This window comes from Mus pahari, chromosome 20 (genome assembly GCF_900095145.1).
Source record: "Mus pahari chromosome 20, PAHARI_EIJ_v1.1, whole genome shotgun sequence".
NCBI lineage: Eukaryota > Metazoa > Chordata > Mammalia > Rodentia > Muridae > Mus > Mus pahari.
In genome coordinates, this window is record NC_034609.1 from 44,730,075 (window position 1) to 44,753,921 (window position 23,847).

The following is a 23,847-nucleotide window of genomic DNA, read 5'->3' on the forward strand; positions in this document are numbered from 1 at the left end:
GAGGAGGGGGAGGAGGAAGGAGAAGGAGAAGGAGAAGGAGAAGGAGAAGAAGGAGAAGGAGGAGGAGAAGGAGAGGAGGAGGGGGGAGGAGGAGGAGGAGGAGGAGGGGAGCTGACTTATCAGTGAGAATGACTACTGTGCACCTCTGAGGACCTGCGAGTTTGGATCCACAACACCCTCACAACAGGCATGGCTGCCCATGACTGTAAGCCCAGCATTGGCTATGGAGACGGGAGGCTCCCAGGAGCTTGCAGACAGCTTAGCCTGGTAGAAACAGCAAGCTTTGGGTTCAGGGAGGAACTGATTCAAGGCAACAAGGCAGAAGACGCCTGACGACCTGATCTGGCCTCCAAGTCTATCTGTGTGGGTGCATGTGTCCCCCCAACACACACAAACAAGCGTGCAACACATACACTGCATGTGCACACACATATACACACGCACATACACTTCACACACACTCAGTGTGCACACATGCGCATACACTGTACACACACTGCACTTTCGCACACACACACCTATACTGCACACACACATGCATACTGCGCACACACATTGTACACACACACACACATTGTACACACACATACATTGTACACACACACTTTAAAAGAAACAAAGGGGGTAGAGAGAAGGAGAGGACGGAGGTGGGCAGGGACTGTCGCTCAGAGAAAGAGCACTTGCCCAGTTTGTTCAGTCCCCAGTGTCAAAATCAATCAATCGATCAATCAATCAATCAATCAATCAAACCAAAACTGCATCCCATAAACTCCAGTCATAGAATGCCTGTGGCTTCAATGGGCTCTGGACCGGGATGTCCTAAGTGATGACTGCTAAGTCACTCACCTGCTTTCGTGGTCTCAGGGACAAAGGCACCCAGTAGGGCAGCAGTGCATCAGCCCGGGGCACAGGCAGGTGGCCCCCAAACTTGGCGTAGCATTGGCAACACGCGTACTCCTGGGGAACAGTGTGGAGGCTGGGGTACACCTGACCGAGACACAGACGGGACAGAACTAAGTGTGAAAGCCACTTGTGACGGGGGGGAGCAGCCCCCAGGGGAAGAGACAGGTACCCAGGTCTGCCTGTGACTCAGAATGAGGCTGTGGCTACATGGCTGTTTGCCAGCATGGGTGTGCAAGCTAGCTTGTGGGGTATCCTGGCCGCTCACTGTGAGCAAGTCTGTCTATGGAAGACTGGAGCAACTCGAGGCGGGAGGGCATCTCCTCCCGGGCAAGCCTGTGGTTTTCTGCATGACATGGACCACTTGTTAGGACCACCCCCCCCTAGGGGCAGAGGAAGGTGCCGATGACCAGGGCTGGTCACTGAGGGGGCTTCTGGATTCCCTGGGGCTCCTGGTCTCAGGAGGGGCTAGTGGGAAAGATGTGAGACTGTACAGATGGATGGGGACATCTCCTGGGCAGGGCCCAGCCTGAGGCTCTTCTCTCACTCCTCTCACCCATAGGAGGGACAAGAGGCTGAGGGCATTTCCTCACCGACTGACCCGTGATGTACACATCCTTTCCAAAGGTCTGAAACGAACCCTTCCTAGAAAAGACAAACACGGCTGTGAAGGTTCTGAGTTCTGTGCAAACTGCATGCTGGGCCCTTGGCACTACACTCAGGGCTGAGGGAGAGGTCGTCCTTCTGAGCCCAGGAGGTGTTTCAGGGAGACAGAAGGGCAGGCTCACACAGGTGGTAACTTCCTAACTGGTGTGAGACCCTGTGTTCCCAAGCCAACCTGTTTCAGTACACTCCAGCTAAAGTCAGGCTCAGCTCTCAGGAGGGCCCTAAGGCCTGAACCGCCCAGGGCTCCATTGACCCCTGTGAAGCCTTGTTGGGTCTACACAGGCTTACTGCAATAAGAGGAAGATCATGTCAAAGCTGTCACAAAAACCCAGTAGACCTGATGACTTTGCCTTAAGGAGGACGGGGTAAGACATAAGGACACAGAGAACAGAACAGGGGGCAAAGTAAAATAAAGGGGGACAGAAGACGGGGGTGGGAGGGAGACACAGCAGGACAGTGTGTTCAGAGTGATATCTACTGTTCCCGGGTCCCAGCCACACACTGCCAGGATGAGAGTATCTGAGATTCAAGACATCAAACGCCATGACGGGTGTCAGCTTGCTTCACGTCAGAAATCGCTGCGGCCGGGTGGTTTTAATACAATTATCCCAATCATTATTGTCTGCTTTGGTGTTTTGTTGAGGCAGGATTTCACCGTGTAACCCTCAGCAATCCTCCTGCTTCCGTCTCCCAAGTGCTGGGATCACAGGAGCGTGCTTGGTGTGCTGAGGGCCTTTGAACTCAGTTCTCGTGACTGATAACTGAAAATAAGACCCAGGGGCTGACCAGCTCAACATCCGCCCTACCCACAGTAGTCCAGCCTCGAGGTGAGGTCAAGCTGATCTCCGAGATTGGTCACTACAGAGTCATAACCCTTGGAACCACCTGCTGGAATAGTGAGAGCAGTTGGTCTCCTTCTTTACTGAAGGAGTTACCCTAGTTACCACAGGAGGTCTGGGTGGTCACCTAGTCTGTGAGAGAAACCTGCGCAAAGGAAAGGAGAGGGCTGGGAGAAAACTATCCGGGACTGCAGTCCGTGCACACCTGGATACAGCCATGCCTGAAGGCCTGCTCCTGACATTTCCAAGGATGGAAAGAGTAGTTCGCCACTGCGCTACCGCTGGACCCGGCAGCCTCGGGGCTCCGGGCACTCACAGGTGAGCTTCAAGGTCACCCGTGTGGACTCTGGGCTGACCTGATCTGTCATGATGCACTGTGTTGGGCATGTGCTCTACAGCCAGTTGGACCAGAGTCTCCAAGGTCCTCACTAAGGCCAGAGGGTTGCGCTGCTTCCCAACAGCTTCCCGCTCGACCTTCTGATTGGCCCTCGATCAGCCAATCGGGAGCTGTCGTATTTGGGTGTGCACTGAGCTGACAGCTGATTGGCTACGCGCGGGTAGCTCATGGGAGCAGTGGGACAGAGAGGACATTTGGCTCGCGCTCCCTACCCTCTCATCGCCTGGGTGGACATGGAGACCAGCCCGAGGACACTTACCATTTTCTGTGGATGGGTCTGTGCACACGTGGGGCAACCCGGTCCCGATCCCCTGTAAAGAGACAGAGGAAGGTAGGACCAGACCAAAGAGGTCCCCATGGGCTAAATTCCTTCTTTGGGTCCCAGATACCACCAGGGATCGCCAAAGCCGTGTGTTATCAAGTAGAGTAACAGCTTGGTGAACCACGACTTCACAGCCTGTTAGATACATTCACTCTGTGCGTCCCAGATACCATCAGACCTACATACACACCTACATACACACCTCTTCTCAAAGCCATTTGTTATCAAATACGGTGACAGCTTGGAGAACTTCAACTTCTGCGTGTGCGCCCGTCAGACGTGCATGAATTGTAACTTAAAAGAAATGTTGCCATCCAGGGCTTTGGTCAGACCAGACTTAGCGTTTGGGACCCGTGAGATGGCTTAGGAGAGTGCTCCTGCTGCCAAGCCTGGCGACCTGAGTTTGATTCCAGGACGCACATGGTGGAAGGCGAGAACTCCCTCACATCTCACCTGCCTGTTCCGAAACAGCCCATAGCATGGGAGAAAATCCAGCCATACTTCAGGCCAGGGTTAAAATTCAGAATTTACATAGAACTGCAAAAGTTAAATACCGAGGGGACAAAGCTGCCAGTCAACAGGCTGGGCTGGTGAAGGGAACAGACTTTGGCTCCATCCTGGGGCTGCGCTTAGCAGAAGATGGGGGATGTGGACACCTGCCCCTGCCTCCGCGCTGCCATGGCAACCACTCCAGAGCACATCCCTAAAACCACCTGTGACTCTGGGGCCCGCCCCTTGGCCGACCTTCTCTGTCCCTCCCTGTGACTACTTTGGATTCCTGTCTTGGGGGTCTGCCCCTAGAGGATCGCAATGGAGGCAAGTTCTTCCCAGCTGACAGTCAACACCCACCAAGGGGATCCTCCCCTTCCCCCACAGTCCCTCGGCCTCGTGCCATGGACCGACAGTCCACAGCTGGCAACAGCTCAGAGACCTGGTGGGCTGGGGCGGGCACTGGGATGCAGTGGTGTGCTGGGCCCCTGCTAGGAAACAACTCAACAAAAAGAAAAACCCGTGGATGCAGAGAAAGAAGACTGGCCGCCATAGCCAAGCTAGAAAGCGCAACAAAGCCGGCAACTGAGGTGTGGAAGCTGCAGGAAAGAGGGCTCCCAGCTGCTCAGGAGGCTGAGCACGCAGACCATGTGAGAACATGAGGGTTGTCAAGACGTCCAGGCCAGTCTAGACTAAGGAGTAACTCTGACTCAAAACACAAAAATAAAATAAAATGAAATAAAAATAAAATGAAATGAAAAAATAAGGGGCTAGAGAGATGGCTCGGCAGTTAAGAGCCCCTGCCTGCTCTTCCAGAGGTCCTGAGTTCAATTCCCAGCAACCACGTGGTGGCTCACAACCATCTGTCATGTGATCCGATGCCCTCTTCTGGTGTGTCTGAAGACAGCTACAATGTACTCATATGCATAAAGTAAATCTTTTAAAATATATATAAAATAAAAATCAGGCAGGCCAGAGGCGGCATATGCCTTTAGTCCCAATACTCAGAAAGGCAGAAACAAGTGGATTTCTTTGAGTTGGAGGTCAGCCTGGTCTACAGGGTAGGTTCCAGGATGGACCAGGCTACACAGAGAAACCAAGTCTTGAACAACAATAAAACTCTCTCTCTCTCTCTCTCTCTCTCTCTCTCTCTCTCTCTCTCTCTCTCTCACTCACACACACACACACACACACACACACACGTGTGTGTGTGTGTGTGTGTGTGTGTGTGTGTGTGTATGAAATTAACATATTCCCTCCTGAGGACACTCCCTAGGTCTGTCAGGCTGGACATTGAAGGACTCTAGGACAAGGTCACCCCAGCACCTCCGACTAGAGTCAGTTCCATTTCCTGTCTCATGCCCTTGCTCCAGGGCTCTCAGCGTCTTGCCCTACTGTGGTACTGTGAGCATCCCGGGGGTAGAACACTGTCACCTCAGACGGCTTGATCGTACCTTTTCCTCCTGGGGTCGCTGGTATCATGGCCATCCCTTTGCTCCCGGTCTTCAGCAGTGACACGTCCCAGTTCTTTCGGTGGTTGTGACTGGTCTTTCTTCACTCTGCCCTCCAGTGTGCTGTGGGACACGGCGACACCGTCATCATCCTCACTGACATCAGAGCGGGAAAGGGAAGAGGCCCACACGGGTTCTAGTCGCTTGCTACTCCCCAAAGGCCTCTGTCAGCCTGCTCCCCATGGTCCTAGGGCTCCCTGCAAAGTATCTGGGAGAGGCGGCCACCTACTTGCCTGTGCACCGTCTGTGTCCCCCACCACCATGGTACTCCGTGGGAGCCAGCCTTCCGATGGAACTATGGAATGCTGGGAACAGAGGCTCCGCGGTGATGACGGGGACAAGCCATCTCTCTCAGGCAGCCCTGTCCCCTCCTGGCTCCAGAAAGGGCAGCATAGGCCCAGAAGCTGCAGGTGTGGACAGAAACGAGGTCTACCAGGCTCAGGGAGCGGAAGGCTCAGTGCAAACTTTCTGAGTGAGTGTCTGCAAGGCCCACCTAGCATAGGAGTCCAGAGGATGCTGCGTTGAGCCTGGAGCAGCTATCCAGACCTGGTGTCCAGAGTGACCCAGCAGCTCCACACAGCAAGCTTCAGAGTTCAGCCAGACTGGTGCCCCTACCCCCACCCCCAGGCAGCGAGCGGCTGCATCGTGGCCTCACTGGGGCACAGGCAAGTGGAGTCAGACCCCACTCCCAGCTATTCTCTCAGCTCTGACCCTCCCTAGCTCCTCATCCATACCTAGGCCTCACAGAAGCTGTCTCAGTCACCTGGAGGCCACTCTTAGCAAGGCAACCCAAGTATAGCCCCAGCCCCTTTCGGGCGCTTCTGTGACACTCAGAGAGCCACAGCCCTCATCACGGCTCCCGGGGCAGTCGTTAACGTGGGCTCGTGTCCTCGTCCAAAGAGACACACAGGACAGACTACATCCAACTCTACAGCTCAGCCTCCTTCCCCGACATGGTGCTCCTCGGTGTGCTAGGTGCTCCCTCGATGAAGCCTCCTGTCCCCTCAGCCCGAAATGCTCTGCCTGTCACCACCCATTCTCCACAGAACGGCAGGGCTATGCTTAGCTCCGGCCAGCCACTGGCCCATGTGGACTCATCCCCGGTCTCCAACCCAGGTGTTCCCTACCCAGGTGGCTCCTGGTGTCCTTTCTCCTTCCCACACTTCTCCGCTGGCATCTTCTACAGGGACAGTGCAGAAACCTTGAACAAACATCCTGTCGTGCATGGCCACCATCCCGGGGTGCATACAGAAAGAGGCCACCCCAGCCATTAAGGGGTGGGCACCACTGTGGCCTGTAAGGATGGATGACCGGGGACACTGAGTGGCATTGAGCACACTCTCCTTCTTGTGCAGTAGGGAAAGCAAGATGGTGCAGCCACTGTCAGATCTAAGCAGGGTTGTTCTGTTTGTTTGTTTGTTTTGTTTTTTAAAGTATGTATGTGTATGTGTGTTTGCCTGCATACATGTTAGTGTGGCACATCCACACAGCGCCCACCGTGCCAGAAGAAGGCACGGAAGCCCCTGGAACTGGAGTTATAAGATGGTTGTGAGCTGTCATATGGATCCTGGATACAAACCCCCAAGTCCTCTACAGGAGCAGGTAGTTCTCATAACCAGTGAGTCATCTCTCCAGCCCTGGGCAGGTTCTGCAGGCTGTGACCCCCAACAGTGCCTCGCTGTACTCTGAAGTCCCTATCCACACAAACGATATGCCAGGGTGTGTAGAGCTATTCACAGGACGCCCGACCGCAAACAACCCAAGATCTCTCGTAGCAGGAGAAGCTTGAGGTGCGCCCACCCCCCAGAGTACTCGTCAGCCAGTCAGTCGTGCAGGAGTGTGACTTACAGGTGCGGCAGGATGGGGGAACCCCCCGACACGGGCAGTTATGTAGACTCAGCAGGGAAATGACCCCCATGGGACAGATGGCTGTGAGAAGCCCAAGTCTGAAGGATAAAGCACAGACGGGGTGTACTGTTAGATTCTCGTAGGGTGTGCACTGTTAGATTCTCATAGGGTGTGCAGGGTGGTGGTACCAGACTGTAATTCTAAGACCTGGGAGTCTGAAACGACAGGAGCAGGAGCTTCAAGCCAGACTCATCTAAGTAGAAACTCTCTCTCTCTCTCTCTCTCTCTCTCTCTCTCTCGTGTGTGTGTATGAGTATGTGTGATGTTGTGTAATGTGTGTGTGATGTATGTGTGATGTGTTTGTGACGTGTGTGTATGAGTGTGATGTGTATGTATGAGTGTGTGATATGCGTGATGTATGTGAGTGTGTATTCCCCATGGAAGCATTTGAAAAAAAAAAAGCCTTGAAAGGAACAGTAATGGAAACGAGTTGAGAAATGGAATGAGCTCCCTACTGTGTGCACAGACTGAACAGTCTGGAAGCAGAAAAGAAGTGAACTACAGATCAGTTTAGACCATCTGGAAAGGTGACATCATTCTGTCCCCCACTGTGGGGCTTAAGTGACCCTCAACTCAAAAAAAAAAAAAAAAATCCCAAGCAGTCACTAGAAACAATACCTCCAGCATCTTGCTCAGCCTCTGCAAGGTCCTGGGTTCAATCCCCAGTATAGCCTGTAAATAAAACCATTTCTAGCTGGGCAGAAGTGGTTACGCACAGCCGCACTTGAAAGGCGGTGGCAAGAAAGTAAAAAGTGGGGCTGGTGAGATGGCTCAGTGGATAAGAGCACCTGACTGCTCTTCCAAAGGTCCGGAGTTCAAATCCCAGCAACCACATGGTAGCTCATAACCATCCGTAACAAGATCTGACTCCCTCTTCTGGAGTGTCTGAAGACAGCTACAGTGTACTTACATATAATAAATAAAAAATAAATCTTAAAAAAAAAAGAAAGTAAAAAGTGTGGCTGGACTCGGTGGCACACATCTTTAAGCCCAGCACTTAGGAGGCAGAGGCAGGGGCTCTCAGAATTCAAGGTCAGCCTGGTCTACAGATCGAGTTCCAAGACAGTCAGGGTTGTTACACAGAAAAACCCTGTCTTTAAAAAAAGAAAAAAGTGTTCATGAACATGCAGACAATCTTACTATCCAAAAATCAAAACTGCCTGGACAGACTCATCTTTTTCTAAATGTCTCTGGCACTATGGCCTTGGGCAAGTGACCGGTCCCCTAGGTTTCTGCCTCCTCTTCTGCCCACATTGTTAAAGGGGGGTTTCCTCTACCAGCCTTTGGTAAGGATGGGGCTGCATGGGGGCCTCTCCCCTGGCCAGATTACTAGGAGTCCACTACAAACACACCAGGTTACCAGGCAGGAGGTGACAGCTAAGCCACAGGTAGCACCTTCCTTTCCAAATCAAGGTGACACAGGACAAGGCAGAGCTCTTCCCCATTGAAAGAGGATGGAGAATACCTTCACTGCATAGCAGTTTCCCCAGAGGATGGAAGATGCCACCATGTGCCCCTGTGGGCTTTAAAGCTATGTGCTAAGGTATTGTGGGCTGCAGTGACCCTGAGTGCCCACTAGAGGTCACACCACAACTTCTTTAAAAGGAATGGTTGGGTGGCCAGATTGACAGTGCCTTGAGATGGAGAACTAGACACCCTACATAGGAGGTAGACTACATCAGTGCCAGATGACAGATCATGACCCCTCCATGAGCCCCCATTTGTAATCTCAGTTCCCCCATGAAAGCATCCGCCCCTGCCCTCATGGCTGGCTGACTGCTGTTTCCCACAGGATGAGAAAAGGCTCGAAAGGAAAGGGGAAATCTGGTGGAACCACCTGATATTTGCTTTAAAGTATTTCGGGTCTGGAACTGGACCTCAGGGCTAAGGCACCTGCCTGGTGTCACCCCACCCCTGTAAAAACAAAACTGTCTCAGAGACCTGTGTGGAGACCTATCAGTCCATCAACAGACACACCTTCCCATCTGGACCCCAGTGTCTCATTCTGACAGGAGGTCACTGCACCTCTGATATGTCTGAAGCAGTAGTGCCACCCTGGGGGAGGGCAGAAGCCCAACAGTGGACACAAAGCAGCAGCGGGCGTTAACTGCATGCTTTTTAAGTTTTGTGTGTGTGTGTGTGTGTATGTGCGCGCGCGCGTGCCTGCGTGTGTGTATGTGTGTGTGCGCCTGTTGTATATGCATGGCTATACATGTCTGTGGAATCCTGAGGTTGACACTGAATGTCTTCCTCAATTGCTCTCCACTTTAAAAAAAATAATAATTTTTAAAGACTACTTTAAAAATGTGTGTCATGACCGACATGCGGTCAGACAGACAGACAACACCTTCGCTGAATAGGTTCTTCCCCTCCGCTGCACATGTGAGCTTCTGGCCAATTCTCCTGTCTTCACCTCTGATCAGATGGAATGCCCAGATCAGACTCGGAACCATGGCATCGGGGTTTTGTCCTAATACAGACTCCAGGAACCAGAACCCAGGTCCCATGGCTGCACAAGCTCCTTGTCCACTGAGCCGCCTTCCTGGTCCTCCACGCTACTTAAGTCAGTGATTTTGTTGAGCCCACTCACTAGTCAGAGGGCCCCAGGGACCAACCCTCCTGTTCCTGCCTCCCCAGTCCTGGCATTCCCGGCACTGGGTGGTGGGGATCTGAACTCAAGATTTCCGTGCTTGTAGAGCAAGAAGCTTAAGTGTGAACTGACCAAACATAGCTGTCTTGTTCTTACATTTTACATAAACATAATACCACACCTCTTCCAGCATCCCATAGTGCAACAGTAATTCATGAACATTGGCTCTGCCTGCCCGTGCCCTCAAGGTTGCTGGGCTGGGGCCCTCTGGGCTTTGCTGAGACCCCGAGACATACATCTGAGTTCTCAAAGCTGCCATCCTCACTGTGAATGCCTGACTGAACGGATACCCATTTCTGTCCTAGAACGGCACGGCACGATTGCCCTCCACCACACTGCCATTGTCCCTCGGGGGCACTGGATGGGGACAAGAACATAAGCTCACACTGTCCTGCGCTCTAATGAGTCACCTTGATCCTTCATCCTTCTTTAGAAAAGCCAAAGTTCCTCTTTAGCTCATACGGACATTGGATAGGTTAGCTCTGCGGCTAAGAGCCCAGCTACTCTTGCAATGGATCCCAATTCAGGTCCCAGTCCCCATGTGGCAGCTCGAAATTATCTGTAACTCCAGTGCCAGGGGATCTGATATCTTCACATCTTCTGAATCCTTCAGGCACTGGGCATATGTATATGATGCACACGTGCAAGCAAAACACACACATAAAATGTTAGGTGAGTGTGCGTGAGTGTGTGTGTGCACGCGTGAGTGTGTATGTGTGCTTGCACATGTGAGAGTTACAGTCCCAGCCACTCTTCCTGGGGCTCCCATCTCCACCTGAAGAACACCAGAGAAACAAATCAAATTGACAACAAGGCTTCAAAAACAGGTTTACTGAGAACTGAAAGGAGAACCACACACGTCTTGGGCGAGTGACACAGGTGACATCGGGCACCAGGCACACAGCAGCTACTGTTTCAGGGTCCTTCCCTGACCCTTAGGCAAAGCAGAGCTGACCTGAGAGAGCTTTTAAGAGCCACCCTCTGTCCAGAGCTGGGGGTGGGGCAGGCGGTGTACTCCAGACAAACCCCATTCTCCAAACAGGCGTATTAAGCACAAGAAACGGGCTGAGAAAGCACATTCTGGCACTTCATGCTGGTCTCCGTGTAAACACAGAGGATGCAGCCACAGAGAAGCGCCCAGCAGGTAGGTTCAGTGTCATGACCCACCATGAAACCCTTCTTGGAAGGTGGGCCATGTGGGCCGGAGGTTGTGAATGCTAGTGCTCTACCCTCACCCCTTTTGCAGCTTCTCCAGGGAGCTACTCCACTCCCCTCCTGGGCCTCAGACTTGGTCTTCCACAGCCAACGGGAGATGGTGACCTGGGAGGTGGACCCAAGCCAGGTGAGGGCTACACAGGACACTTCCCCGGCAGGACAGAAAGACAGGGGGCAGAGCAAGGGGCTCTGCACACCCAGCTGTTCCGCCCAGCATCCCCATTACAGGGCAGGTGCTAGATGCCCTCTGTGCCCCACTGTCTTGAGAAAAAGACCGCTCCACACTAGGCAATGCAGGTGTCCTGAGGTTCGAGAAGTCCTGACGGCTGAGTAGGATGGGCCCTCGGCACTAAAGCCCACAGGTCCTGAAAGTTGAACAGTCATACTGTTTGCAACGAGCTGCTGAGGGCTGGGGGAGGCAGCCAGCAGCTGGGGAGGAGCCCCAGATGGCCAGATCACAGAGTGCTCTTGGTGAAGGAAGGTGGTTTAGCAGGCGAACGCCTCACCACATGATGTGAGGAAGGCCTGGCTGGGCAGCAGAGGGCCAGAAGCCACTGTCAAGTACCGACTCTATAGATAGACATGGAGGGACAGGAAATGTGCAGAGCTGACAGCCCAGAGCAGAGGGGCCCAGAGTCTGAACTCATGCCTCAAAGAGCCAGACAGCTGATGTCAAAGGGACACAAGGTGAGTCAGGACCAAGGTATGGAGTCTAGAGCTCCTGCCATAGACAGACTGTCAATGTCTGAGGTCTGAGTGATGGCGGTGATGTCCTGACACTGCCAGGCTTGAAGAAATCAGGACTTAAAAAGTCACCGGGAACATCCTCACTCGAAAGAGTTCAGTCCCCGCTATAAACTTCCTGCAAGCTTGCCCCTGACCTTACCCATACCATCTCCACACACAGCAGGGCGGGCTAAATGTGCAAACCCAGAAGTCGCCTTCTCTCCCAAACCATGGGCTGTGCAGCCTGCTGCAGCAAAATGACAAGAGCAGCCAACAGTGCTGGCCCAGGGAGGCCCGGGGACAAAGATGTCCACCTGACCCAGAGGAGTTCCAGGGCCTTTCTGTTCTCTACATGAGGCTGTGCTACATCTGACAATGATGGCAGCAATCAGGGCGTGCATTTAGGAAAGCCAGTGTGTGGTTGGCTAATACAGTGAGGCCTAAGACACTTAATAAAACCCCGAACCTGAGCCTCCCCAGAGCAAGCCTTGGGCTCTGGGGAATGCATACTTTTGCTTTTCTCCAGTGAAACCTGACGAGAGCCACCCGTGTCACCTGGTCACCACCGACTCTGCGACTTTCTAGTCACATCCACCACCGTCCGAAGCCTCTCATGACTAACAGAGGAGGCACCAAAAGGCTTGGGGAGCAATTCTGCAGAAGATGCTTGAGGTCAGGACCCAGCCTGGCAGCTCACCGCAGGTTCTGTTACTGCTCCGGACAAAGCCAGCATCCTGATGCCCTAAAGGCAGCTTGCAAGGGTCCTTCACCACACTACCTCTCCTGAGTCTACAGGCCCATCCTCACGTGGCTGCCATCTTCCTAAGGTCCCTCACCAGCAAGATGAGTTCTCAGCACAAGGGCTTGCCAAAGCCCCAGGGGATGAACAGCCATGGGGGAGGGAGGCCTAGAGGCATACTAACACTGGAAGCTCTGGAAGACGCCCCCAAAGGCCTCTGCCCTTAGGAGACACGAATGCTGGGCTCAGTCGGGGTTCTCAAACACAGAAGCCAGTGTGGCCCAGCACACGGATCTCCGAGCAGGTAAGCCCTCAATCAGCAATGCTCCCGGGCACACGGTCACATAGAAGTGTGACCGTCTAGAGGACTGACTTCACCTACAAAGGGCTTGACAGCGCCTGCTGCTGACACCGTCGTCGGTGTCAATACTTGGAGAGGCACCAGCACAGCAGTGAAAGAAGAGCATGAGGGATGTGGTGTCAGTAGGGCGGGCCCTCCAGATAAACATGTATGGAGGACCAAGGAAGGGCATTCGGCTGCTGGGGACAAGCAGGTGGCTGGCCTGAGAGCTCGGCTCTACTGCTAGAGTGGGTGTGGCCCAGAGGTCACCAGGGGCCAGAGTGGCGACTCCCTGGCAATCCTTGGTGGCTCCTAGCAACGAGGACAGGAAAACAGGCCATGGTGGAATGCCCTGTCCGAGATCTAAGCAAGCCAGTGAGGAAATGAAAACCCATCGGAGTCCCTGAGCCTGATCCTCCGCCATCCCACGGCAGCCGCAGTGACCATTTTAGGTCATCGGAAGGAACAGGTGCAGCAGAACCCTGCCCCCCACGACCCACGGTGGCTGTGTAATATATAACCCTTCCTAAGGACAGATCCGTGTGCTCCAGAGGACCTGCAGGCATCCACTTAATTCTCCATGCCACAGGCACTGGCCATTCAGCTTGATCCTGGCTCAACTCTGTTTATTTCCCACCATGCTTAGTGTTCTCCATCATAGGTACCAACAAGTCAAATGTACAAGAGTATGTTACACACTATACAAGAAGCGTCCCGGGGTGACCGGGACCCCAGTGAGGAGGTGTGCGTTCATTTCTAAAGTGCATGCTTCCCCCACCCGGGCCCTGGTGCAGCCCCTCCGCCCACGACGCGGAGGTCAGGAGGTGAGAGACTGGATGTTCCTGAGCATCTCATCAAAGGCCTGCGGCGATGGCGCATCGGCATTCTGGAAGGTGGCCTGGACTCGACTGTACAAGCTGAAGGACTTCAGTTCCAGCCACAGAAATCCAAAGCGGTCCTCATCAAACAGGACAAAGACTCCAGGGGTACGCTCAGGGCTCGTAAAGCCGTGGCCAGCGATGAGGCCTGTGCCATAGAAACTAGAGAGATGAGAGAGAGAGTAAGCCATCAGAAGGGACCCAGACAGCAGGAGCCCACACCACACAGAGAACACCCAGTGTATACCCCCACGGTGTAGGCAGCCATTTCCATAGCTCCCTGCCACAACAAAGCAATTCGCAGGTGGGCGGCGCCCAAGGAGGGCCTCGCCAGGGTTAGGCTCCAGGTTCCTGATTGAATTTGCTAAGCACACGGGAGCCCTGGACACAGGCCAGGGCCCTGAGCCACTTAGGTAGTCTGTGTACAAGAGACCAAGACTCGGGTGCTGGAGAGATGGCTCAGCAGTTAAGAGCACCGACTGCTCTTTCAGAGGTCCTGAGTTCAACTCCCAGCAACCCACCAGGGACACTCCCACACCCCTCCCTGCACCCAGGTATGGCCGATGCCTGAGGTTGCTCAGAGAACAGCACTATAGGTCAGAGGCTGCTGAGCTGAGGAAAAGCATGTCCAATCAAAGGCCACGGTGGCTAGAGAGGGCCACAGACATTCCCTGCTACAGACATTCCCTTACTCATCTATGCAGGACAGCCTGAATGACCAGGGTGGGCCCAACATAAGATAAGGTCGTGGCCAGGGCTAAAGAGGCAAAGGTCAAGAGGGCATGAGCTGGGACCTGTATGTTTTGTTGCAAGCCAGTGACCCACCACATTCAGGGGTGCATGGGAGGCAAATGTCACCTCTCCCTCAGCAGCCCCATGAATGGAACTCCCCAGTGAGATGAGCGTGGTGATGCCACCCATAGGATGCCCAGGCACCCTGTAGCACTGGAACTCTCTCCTGCCCCCCCTACTTGCCCGACCTGTGGGGCATTTCCCTCTAGCCAGGTACGTTATCTTTTAACCCACTGGCGAAGCTTTGCCATCTGTGCCACCTGAAGTGGCCCGTGTCCTGGAACTCTTAGAAATCCCACTGTAGGTCCTTCTAGGATGGGTGCTGTGTTTGATCTGCAATGGTGTGTGCCCCTCCCGCCCCGCTGCCAGACTCAGGGATCCAATGCTCCTGGTACTGCTCTGGAAGACTGGAGCCCTCAGCAGGTGGGGCTGAGCTGCAGGAAGTTCACTGAGGACAGCCTCTTTCCTGGTTTACTTGTTAGCTGCTTCTGCCACACACTTAGAGCAGAAATACAGCCCAGCACCCCTCCCCCCACCACAAATGGCTCAAACCAGGAGCCAAAAGCAGACCTGGAAGCGGTAAGATGGCCCAGTCAGTGGGTAAGGGCATCTGCTTTGAGACCTGCCACCCTAAATCCAAGCCCTGAAACCAGCATGAGTGTGCAGAGAGCTAACTCTGACCTGACCCTGACCTCCACATGCACCTGGGCACATGTGCCCTCTCCGCAGGGATCCCTCCACCCTCCAGGGAGGCCCGAAGTTCTGCTGGCTGAGAGCCGGGCCCTCTGTCCTCACCAGAGCCGGCAAGTGCGGGGGTAATCCTCGTTCCTTGAGCTGACACCCACAGGAAGTACAAACGGCTGCCCCTGCCCGGATGAGGCCGACTGCTCGGCTCCCTCGGCTCCGCTGCCAGGCTCTTTGCTGTCCTTAGCAGGTGGCCCATCAGGGGCCTTGGCTGAAGGCTCCCGGGGTGGCGCAGGGCCCTCGCCAGCCTCCTGCTCCTGCCGCACCTGCTCCCGGACCTCCAGGACGATCCTGGAGAGCTCGTTGAAGTTTCTGAGGTTCTCCACATCCGGCAGCTGGATGCGGCGCTGCAGGTCGATCTCTACAGTCTGCTGCCCCGCGGGGATGTTGGGGTCGCCCTGCGGAAAGGGCAGTTGACAACTGTCAGGAGGGCCAGGAGACCCATAGAAGCCTCCCAAGCCTGCAGAGCCTGCTCAAGCGCTGCCTGGCTTTGTGGCAGCGGCTCACAAGGCTAGAGAGTCTGAAGGCTCCCTCAACAAGTCGGCCCCCAGGATGGGCCGAGAGAGTGACTCGAGCGCAGGCTCCTGGGCCTAGAGACTTGTTTAGTATGTGGGTCCTCCCAGGGTCTGGCTGATTAACAGGCCAGAAGCTGAGTTCCTGAGCCTGACTGGAGGAAGCTCCCATCACCCCCACAGTGCCACTCCATGCTGGTGGGCTGGGGGCTGTGCCACCACACAGCTGGGACCCCGATTCCTGATCCTACCAGAATGTGTGTGCAATTTCTCCTAGAGCAGAAGGGACGTGAAGCCCCGACACAGACCTAAGATCCTCCCCCCAAAACTCAGTGACAGGAGAACATGGTGGCAAAGAGGCCTTGGCAAGGAGCGGCCTCGTGTATAGCCGGCTGGTCAGAGCTCAGAAAAGGGGCTTTATCTGAGGCTCAAGGCCAGCCTAGCCCACAACAGTAGCCACACCAAGATGAGCTGTGGGGAACCAGGGTGTTAGCCAGGCAGCTTGGGTTCTTTTTCCAAGTTGCAGCTCCTCAGAACCTGGAGAAGTCTGGGGAACAAGGCGGCCACACACTGAAGCCCGTGCCCGCCTTCAGAGCATGGCGGACTCACGCCTGCCCACCAGGTGGGTGACTCACCGTGATCTTGGTGCCCCTGGCGCGTGAGCCGTGGAAGCTGAGCATCACAATCTCCAGTCCGTGGCTGCCGTAGGTGCCCTTAAAGAGGCCGGGCTTGATGAGGTCATCAGGGTGGCTGGGTGGGAGGTAGATCCGTCGGTAGGTCAGGCAGTTGCTGCACCGGGGGGTAGAAGAAGCAAGGGGTTCAGCGTGGCTGGACAGGCATCCTCAATGCCTGAGCAGCCCTAGACCCTGGGCATAGCCCTCTTGGCACCCATGTGTACAATCAGGGCCTAGGAGGTTAAGCCCATGTTCACAGCACAGCTCAGCATCACCCTCAGAAAAAGAACCCATGCCCACAGCACTGGGAGGGGCCGTGGCCAAGCATGGAGCCAGAGGCTACGAAGAGGGACACTGGGCCTCAGCACACACTGGCCACTTGATGGCTGTGCTGGGGTGACACAAGACAACAGATACCACAGCAGGGGTAGGGGATGCTCACAGCACCCAGAGAAAGGGACCTACACCCACAAAACACAGTTTCAGGAAAGGGGGACTAAGTCCACATTGCCCACACAGAAAAGGAAGAACAGAGTGCAGAATCAAAAAGGGGGGAAATACTGAGTTCACAGTACCCAGAGAAGGGAGAACTGTGTTCACAGTACCCAGAGACCGGGGACAGCATGGTCCTATAGGCCACACTCCACAGAGAGGGGCTGTCCTCACCGCTACAGTGAGGGGACGACTTTGCACTCACTGCACCGCAGACGCCTGGACTCACTCGTACTGGCTGGTGTAGATGAACTTCATCAGAATCAGCTCCTGCATGTGCTCGTGGAAGATGTCTTCCAGCGTGCGGCCCCACTCCTCCCTCAGCCACGTTCGAAACTCCTTCAGAGAACAAGGGCGTGAGAGTCACCAAGATGGAAGGGGGGAGGCTGCTGTGTGGCGCTGAATGGACGAACACTCCCAAGCTGAGCGGGCTCCCGGGCGGGCAGGCAGAGACAGGAGCTGTGAGCACTGGGGGTTGGATCTGAGGCTGGCCCACCGGGGGGAAAAAACCAATCCTCCCCTCCCCAGGGCACACAGCCTCAGACTCCTAAGAGGGCAGGGAGGTCACAGGGCTTCTGTCAGGCAAGGCTGGAGCTAGAACCCCTGCCCCGGGCAGCAGCGAGTGGGCCTGGCTGTGCCCATGGTGGGAGACAGTGACCCACACTGATCCAACTCCACCCCGCATAGCTCAGGAGACCTCAGGTACCGGGCACAGCAGGGCCCTGCCAACCCAGACAGCGGGGCCGCCGCCTACGGCTGCCAGTGAGAGACAGGGACCTTGCCTGACAGATGGGTGGACTCTCCTCTCCCACAGCACTTTCGAAGCTTGCTGAGTCTACTCAATGTGTATTTTTAGAGAGGGGGGCCTTCGTGAACGCAGCACGGTGAGACACAGTAACCCATGTGCACTGTGCTACTGTGTCCTGCAAGTCCCGCTCACTCGGGACAGCCTCTGATCACCGAGACAGGTTAGCCCCTGCTCAGGGACCCAGGAGCCATGTGGGGCCCAAAGAAAGCCAGAGAGAGAGCAGAGCAGGAACACAAAATCTTTCAACTTCCTGCTTCCAGCATCCCACACAAACTGGGGCTTGAGAACAATGTGTATGGGGCCCGCTACTGTGTGGGCCGCAGAACAGCGCTGGCTGGAGAAAAGGCACGGAGGGCAAGTTGGACACACGGGTGGCAACCACATAGGCACTCCACTTGAAAGACAAAGATCCTCTGCAAGCTGACCCGGAGGTCCAACGCCTCACACACACACACACACACACACACACACACACACACACACACGCTCACCACACACCACACCGAGAAGCCGGAGGGAGAGCCCACGCTGGAGCTCTATGGAAATGCAAAGAATCCAGGCACGGGTGAAATGGGAAGTCGTCACAAGCCCTCTACACCATCCAGCCACAGTCAGGCAAGCCACGGGTCAGACAAGCCACGGTCAGACAGGTCAGGCAGCTGTCTTTTACCACGTGAGGACCAGCGGGTGGGCCCCTGTAGCCACAAGACAGAGGGGACCAAGATGTGTCTCACTGTCAGCAAGGATGAGTCTCCAAGCAGAAGAGCCACCCTTACTCTCGACACACACAGGAGGCCGCAGACATGACCATGAAGCAAAACCTATCCTACCCAATACTGAGGGGAGGGGTCGGGACGCTAACAGGAGACCACCGTGCCTCTGCTTATAGGGGGAAGGAAAGGCAGTTTGCAAACTGGAGGTAAGGCTTTATAAAACACAGAGTGACCCAAAAGAATTTTGTCTTAAAATTAGGCTCCAGGGGTTCGAGAGATGGCTCAGCATTAAAAGAGCACTGACTGCTCTTCCGGAGGTCCTGAGTTCAATTCCCAGCAACCACAAGGTGGCTCACAACCATCTGCAATGGGCCTCTTCTGCCTGGTGTCTTAAGAAATGTATATATAGCCGGGCGTGGTGGCGCACGCTTTTAATCCCAGCACTTGGGAGGCAGAGGCAGGTAGATTTCTGAGTTCGAGGCCAGCCTGGTCTACACAGTGAGTTCCAGGACAGCCAGGAATATACAGAGAAACCCTGTCTCGAAAAATCAAAAAAAAAAAAAAAAGAGATGGCTCAGGGGTTAAGAGCATTGCTGCTCTCTTCAAATGACCTGAGTTCCTGAGTTCAGTTCCCCACACCCATACCTAGCAGCTCACAATGACCCAAATCCAGCTCCAGGGGACTGGACACTCTTCTGGACTCCTCTGATAAATATGCACATAAACACACACACACACACACACACACACACACACACACTTTTAAAAAGGCAGAAGCAGGCATATCTCCCTGTACTGGGGGCCAGCCTGATCTACACAGTAAGCTCTAGGACAGTAGAACCTGCCCCACCCTCAAAGTTAACCCTTTCACCACAGCATCACAGTGGCTGTTCTTGTGGAGGAACTCAAGAACATGTTTCTATTTTAAAAGGAACACATTTTTATTTCTAAGCCTCAAATAGGTAAGAGACGAAATAAAACCACCTGAGTGGGAGAAAGGAAGACTTCAGCACCACACTGAGCTGACTGGCGCTAACATCACCCGGAGGCTGGCCTGGCGGGGTCATTAGGAAGTCTCCAGCACACAGCTCGGGGTCAAGGTCTGAAGTAGAGTGCTCACCAGGGCGAGTCCCAGCTACACACACAAGGACAGCATCAGGGCCTAGAAACCCGCTCAGGAGTGACGTTCATGTCCATCCAGGGGACATGCTGTGCCTGGCACTGGACAATCACCATCGTATGTTCCCAACAGCCCCGGGAGACGGCCAGCGGGGATGACAGGGCTGTACTTCCTGTCTCCCCACCTCACTCCTCACCAGACACCCAGTTCCCCGTAAAGAACAGGCGCCTCATTCCAGCCAGGAGCACGCTGCCTTTGTAGTCAGGAAAAGATCCTCCCTTCAAAGCCAGCGAGCCAGGTAGAACCCCAGAACCCATCCCATCAGGCATCTCCAGAGACTGAGCCCATGACCTCTGTCTAAGGTCTTAACAGACAAGGGCGCATTGGGAAAAAAAAAAAAAAATGAGAATTCCAATAGTCTCACAGGTCAAGTGGAGACTGTAGGAGAACAGAGTTAAATGGCACTGTCAGAACAGGGACTCCCCCAAGGGCAAGCGCTGCTCACCAGAACACCACCGTGGGTCTCCACAGACCCTGGGAACTGAGAATGTGGCTACAGGTCTAGCCTTCATAAATGGCTCCAACAGACACCCAATGATTCCAGATTCCTCTTAATGGTGGTGTGGCTTAGACGCTCACAAATCAAACCTCAAAAGCAACATGAACTCACTCGGGCAAATGGCGGGAGGCCCAGCACATGGGCATCCACTGTGCTGCCATGCCCTAGACACCTAGGCCACCAGGCTCCTGAGGGAAGAAAGTCGCTCTGAGCCACCTTCAGAGCCCCCTGACTGCGCGTGGAGCAGTGGCTTCCCGAAGTGTGAGTGGGCAGGCTGCCAGCAGACGGTGGGGGGGGGGGGAAGCACAATGAGCGCGCTCAGCCGGGTCGGAGAACGTAACCCGTGGATGTTTCTGTAAGGTGGAAGTGGGCACAATGCACAGACAGGGCTGAGGGGACAGAGTGCCACCATTCCAAATGATGGGCCCTCACATGCTCTACCTAACCCAACAGGAGGCCAGGCCAGCGCCCACGAGAAAAGGCAACCAGCCACGCAAAGGTCTCTCCACAGCCTCCCTCCCAGGCTTCAGGACTCACCTCCTGCCTCCCACCGGACATCCTGTGGTGATCTGTCTGGTTACACTTGGTGGAGAACTCGTCCCTCTTCACAATCTTCAGTGTGACCGTGGAGGGAAAAGGACAAGGAAGAAAAATGAGTCCCAGTGTCCGCCAACCACGCTCCCCAACAAACCCACTGAGACCCAAATGTGTCCAGTCTTGTGGTGCAGGCTGCAACCAGTTACCTGGGAGGCTGAGGCAGGAGACCCCAGGTTCTGCCTGAGTGAGAGGGTGAACCCCAGGCCAGGCTGGGCAACCCAGTGAATTGTCTCTAGGAGGAGGGCTAGGGTACATAACTCGGCCTCAATGGGGATAGCTCCGCATGCTTGTGGCAGAGCTGTGAGGACCTGGGTAGTAGTGTGGGGTGCAGGCTTGTGATCTCAGTGCTGGGGAAGTAGAGATGGGTGGATCCCTAGGATCCACTAGCCAGCCTAGCATGACTGGCCAGCCCCAGGTCTCAGCAAGAGACCCTGACCAGAACTCAAGAGGGACAGCTCACAGGTAACAGCAAACACTTGAAGCCGCTCCCACCTCCACAAGGATGCACACACAAGCCCACAGGCATCCTCACACAGGCGAGGGCATGCCCAGACATCCTCACACAGGTGAGGGCACACCCAGACATCCTCACACAGGTGAATGCACGCCCACAGACATCCTCACATAGGTGAATGCATGCCCACAGACATCTTCACACAGGTGAGGGCACACACACAGACATCCTCACACAGGTGAATGCATGCCCACAGACATCCTCACACAGGTGAGGGCACACACACAGACATCCTCACACAGGTGAGGGCACACACACACAGACATCCTCACACAGGTGAGGGCATGCATACATGCCCACCAAAATAAGTTTTTTAAAGGGCAAGGTTACAGTGGGCTCTGGCAGCCCCCATCTTCACACAGCCTCACACAGTGTGGGGAAGACCCTTCCCCCACCCTACTGAGCTGGACCACCCACAGCCTACAGCCAGAGGGTCATGGTAGAACTGTGACAGGCTGCGGCTAAAGGTGTGCCCAGCAGGATGGCGCTGGGGCTGTGACAACCAAAGGAAGACAGACAGCCCTCCACCGCACATGCATGTCGCCTCACAGAGGACCCAGCTCTCCTCTACCTGGATGTGGCCATTGTGGGGCCCTTTGTGGCCGTACATACACTCCACCGTGGCCGACTTCCTCTCCATCAGATGGATTCTAAACAGTGGCTTGAACCGCATGGGGTCACCCACGTGGGGGTCATGAGGCGGCAGGTACATCCAGCCAATGATGAACAGTCCGTCCACCTGCAGCAGACACAGTGGTCACGCCAGGCAGGGTGCGCTCTCTCAGCCACAAGTGCACACCCAAGCCTGTGTCCTCAGGCACGAGCCTGCAGCTTCTGTATCCGGATGCTGAGGGCCCTGTGGCTCTGAAGCAGTCCAGGGGCACACATGGAAGACCAGAAGACCGCTTACAATAAATCTCTGTTCATGTGGAAAGTAACATCTGGCCCTAAAACAAAACCCCAGGGGCATCTTTGCTGCCCGACTCCAGTGTGGCCACTTCCTTCCTGCATAAGAACCACCATGGGGCTCCCACTCACCACGACATTCAGCAATCCTCCGTACGGCCCGATATCTGGCTGCCACAGCCCCAAAATGTGTCTGTATCGGTGAAGCACTGTTGGGAGAGGAGACACACAATTACCCAGCATGCTCCTGGGGCAGAGGAAACACCTCCACCAGGAGCCACTAGAGGTGACAGTCCAGCCTGTGCCCGTCACCATGGCCACTGCTTCTTTTCACAGGGTGACAGATGGGTGAATCAGGGTGCTCCCGAAGGCCATGGAGTCACGGATGGCTACTGATCTAAGCTCACACTCAGGGTAACCAGACAGGACCACAAAGGGATAGGGACCAGAGGCCTTGGCCTGGGATTCAGGGAGAGGGACAGCCCAGCTGTTGGACACTTGAAGAACTGCCACCACCACCCCCAGGTCCAGCCCAAGACCATCACAGGCGTTCTAAAGACAAGGCGTGGGTCACCGGCTCAGGTGCAGGCTCACGGCCTTTTAGATACAGTGAAGCGGCCGTGACTGATGCTCACCTCTGAGCCACTGACAAGCAGTTCAGGGGCACACACAGAACTCCCAGAGAAGGGCCAGGTGCAGGGCACACTAATGTGCACATCTCACTCTGAATGCACCAACCAGCAGCCACACCCTCAGCAGCTACAGTAAGTATGATGCCACCAGCCATTTTCAAAGAACACAAGGGTACACAGGCTGCAGGCACACCAACCCCAGGGACCACAGCTTCCTAGGGTGGCCTTGTCACCTGTCTCTGAACTCACAAGCACATCGTGTAGCACATGAGCCTGGAGTACAGAGTAATGGGGGCACACGCCTAACCGTTGCCGCTGTGTCATCCTGCAGCGTAAGGAGGAGAGAGCCTACTGGAGAGATGGCTCAATGGTTAAGAGCACTGACTGTTCTTCCGAAGGTCCTAAGTTCAAGTCCCAGCAACCACATGGTGGCTCACAACCATCCATGAGATCTGACACCCTCTTCCGGTGTGTCTAAAGACAGCTTTGGTGAACTTACATATAATAAATAAAATAAATCCTTAAAAAAAATTTGAAAAGGAGGATAGAGTGTAAGAGGGAGTAAGAAAAAGGTAATGCTCTGCCATTGCTTACGGTTGAAAAATAATATATATTAAAAAAAAAAAGCTGGAGAAATCACCCATTTCAGAATCATTTGAGAAAAAACAACTGCCTTCACAAACACTAGTGACCGTGTGCTGTAGGAACAGGGACGACGACGACTCCATCTGGCCGGGCGTTGAGTTACACACAAACCCTGGGAAAAAGCCAGCCTCCTCCCTTGAGCTCACACTAGCCAGAGAAGAACCAGCCGCTGCTCCCAGCACTTAGTCTATAGCTGCCTACAAAGTCCACTAAACCAACTCGCCTCCCAGGGCGAGTCCTGTGCTATCCGGAGTGACAGCCCAGACGCACCCAGAACAAAGCCAGATCAGCAATATTCAGAAACACAGCACAACCCCAAACATGGCTCCACCCATGATGGAAAAGGACTGAGTTTATATCTTCCGGCCTCTGCAGACTGTCGGTGAGCCTGGAAGTGGCCCACACTTCCCTCTTGTCCAAAGGGAAGAGGGGAGTAACAGTCCTGTCTCATCCTGGGTCACAGCCAGCAGTCCCCTGCGCGTCTGCTGTTAGACTTTCCAAGGTGTTCCCTGCCACTCTGGAGGAGCCAGTGCTCCCCGCCACTCTGTGGAGGAGCCAG

General features: G+C 54.7%; 2 protein-coding genes across 6 annotated transcripts in view; both read right to left on the bottom strand.

Annotated features, from left to right (window-relative positions):
- The window catches only part of C20H16orf95 (chromosome 20 C16orf95 homolog), a 9,778-nt gene extending 6,932 nt beyond the window's left edge, over positions 1-2,846 (bottom strand). The window contains exons 1-3 of one of the 3 annotated variants that reach the window (XM_029532679.1): positions 2,611-2,846; positions 1,494-1,541; positions 847-987 (exon numbers count right to left, since the gene is read on the bottom strand). Coding sequence is in view for 2 of the 3 variants with exons in the window: in XM_021220739.2 (XP_021076398.1) it covers positions 847-987; positions 1,502-1,545; positions 2,611-2,647 (222 nt within the window). In the remaining variant the exon portion in view is untranslated. Of the gene's footprint in view, positions 1-846; positions 988-1,493; positions 1,546-2,610 lie in introns of all 3 variants that reach the window. The other 2 variants (XM_021220739.2, XM_021220740.2) reach the window with 2 other exon arrangements.
- A 7,676-nt stretch (positions 2,847-10,522) lies between these two features.
- Fbxo31 (F-box protein 31) overlaps positions 10,523-23,847 on the bottom strand; it is a 30,200-nt gene continuing 16,875 nt past the window's right edge. For 2 of the 3 annotated variants that reach the window (XM_029532666.1, XM_029532667.1), the window contains 7 exons: positions 22,144-22,220; positions 21,677-21,844; positions 20,532-20,606; positions 17,024-17,133; positions 16,264-16,417; positions 15,168-15,514; positions 10,523-13,742 (listed from right to left, as the gene is read on the bottom strand). In XM_029532666.1, coding sequence (XP_029388526.1) covers positions 13,520-13,742; positions 15,168-15,514; positions 16,264-16,417; positions 17,024-17,133; positions 20,532-20,606; positions 21,677-21,844; positions 22,144-22,220 — 1,154 coding nt within the window. In that variant the 3' untranslated portion in view covers positions 10,523-13,519. The remainder of the gene's footprint in view (positions 13,743-15,167; positions 15,515-16,263; positions 16,418-17,023; positions 17,134-20,531; positions 20,607-21,676; positions 21,845-22,143; positions 22,221-23,847) is intronic. The other variant, XM_021220467.1, reaches the window with a different exon arrangement.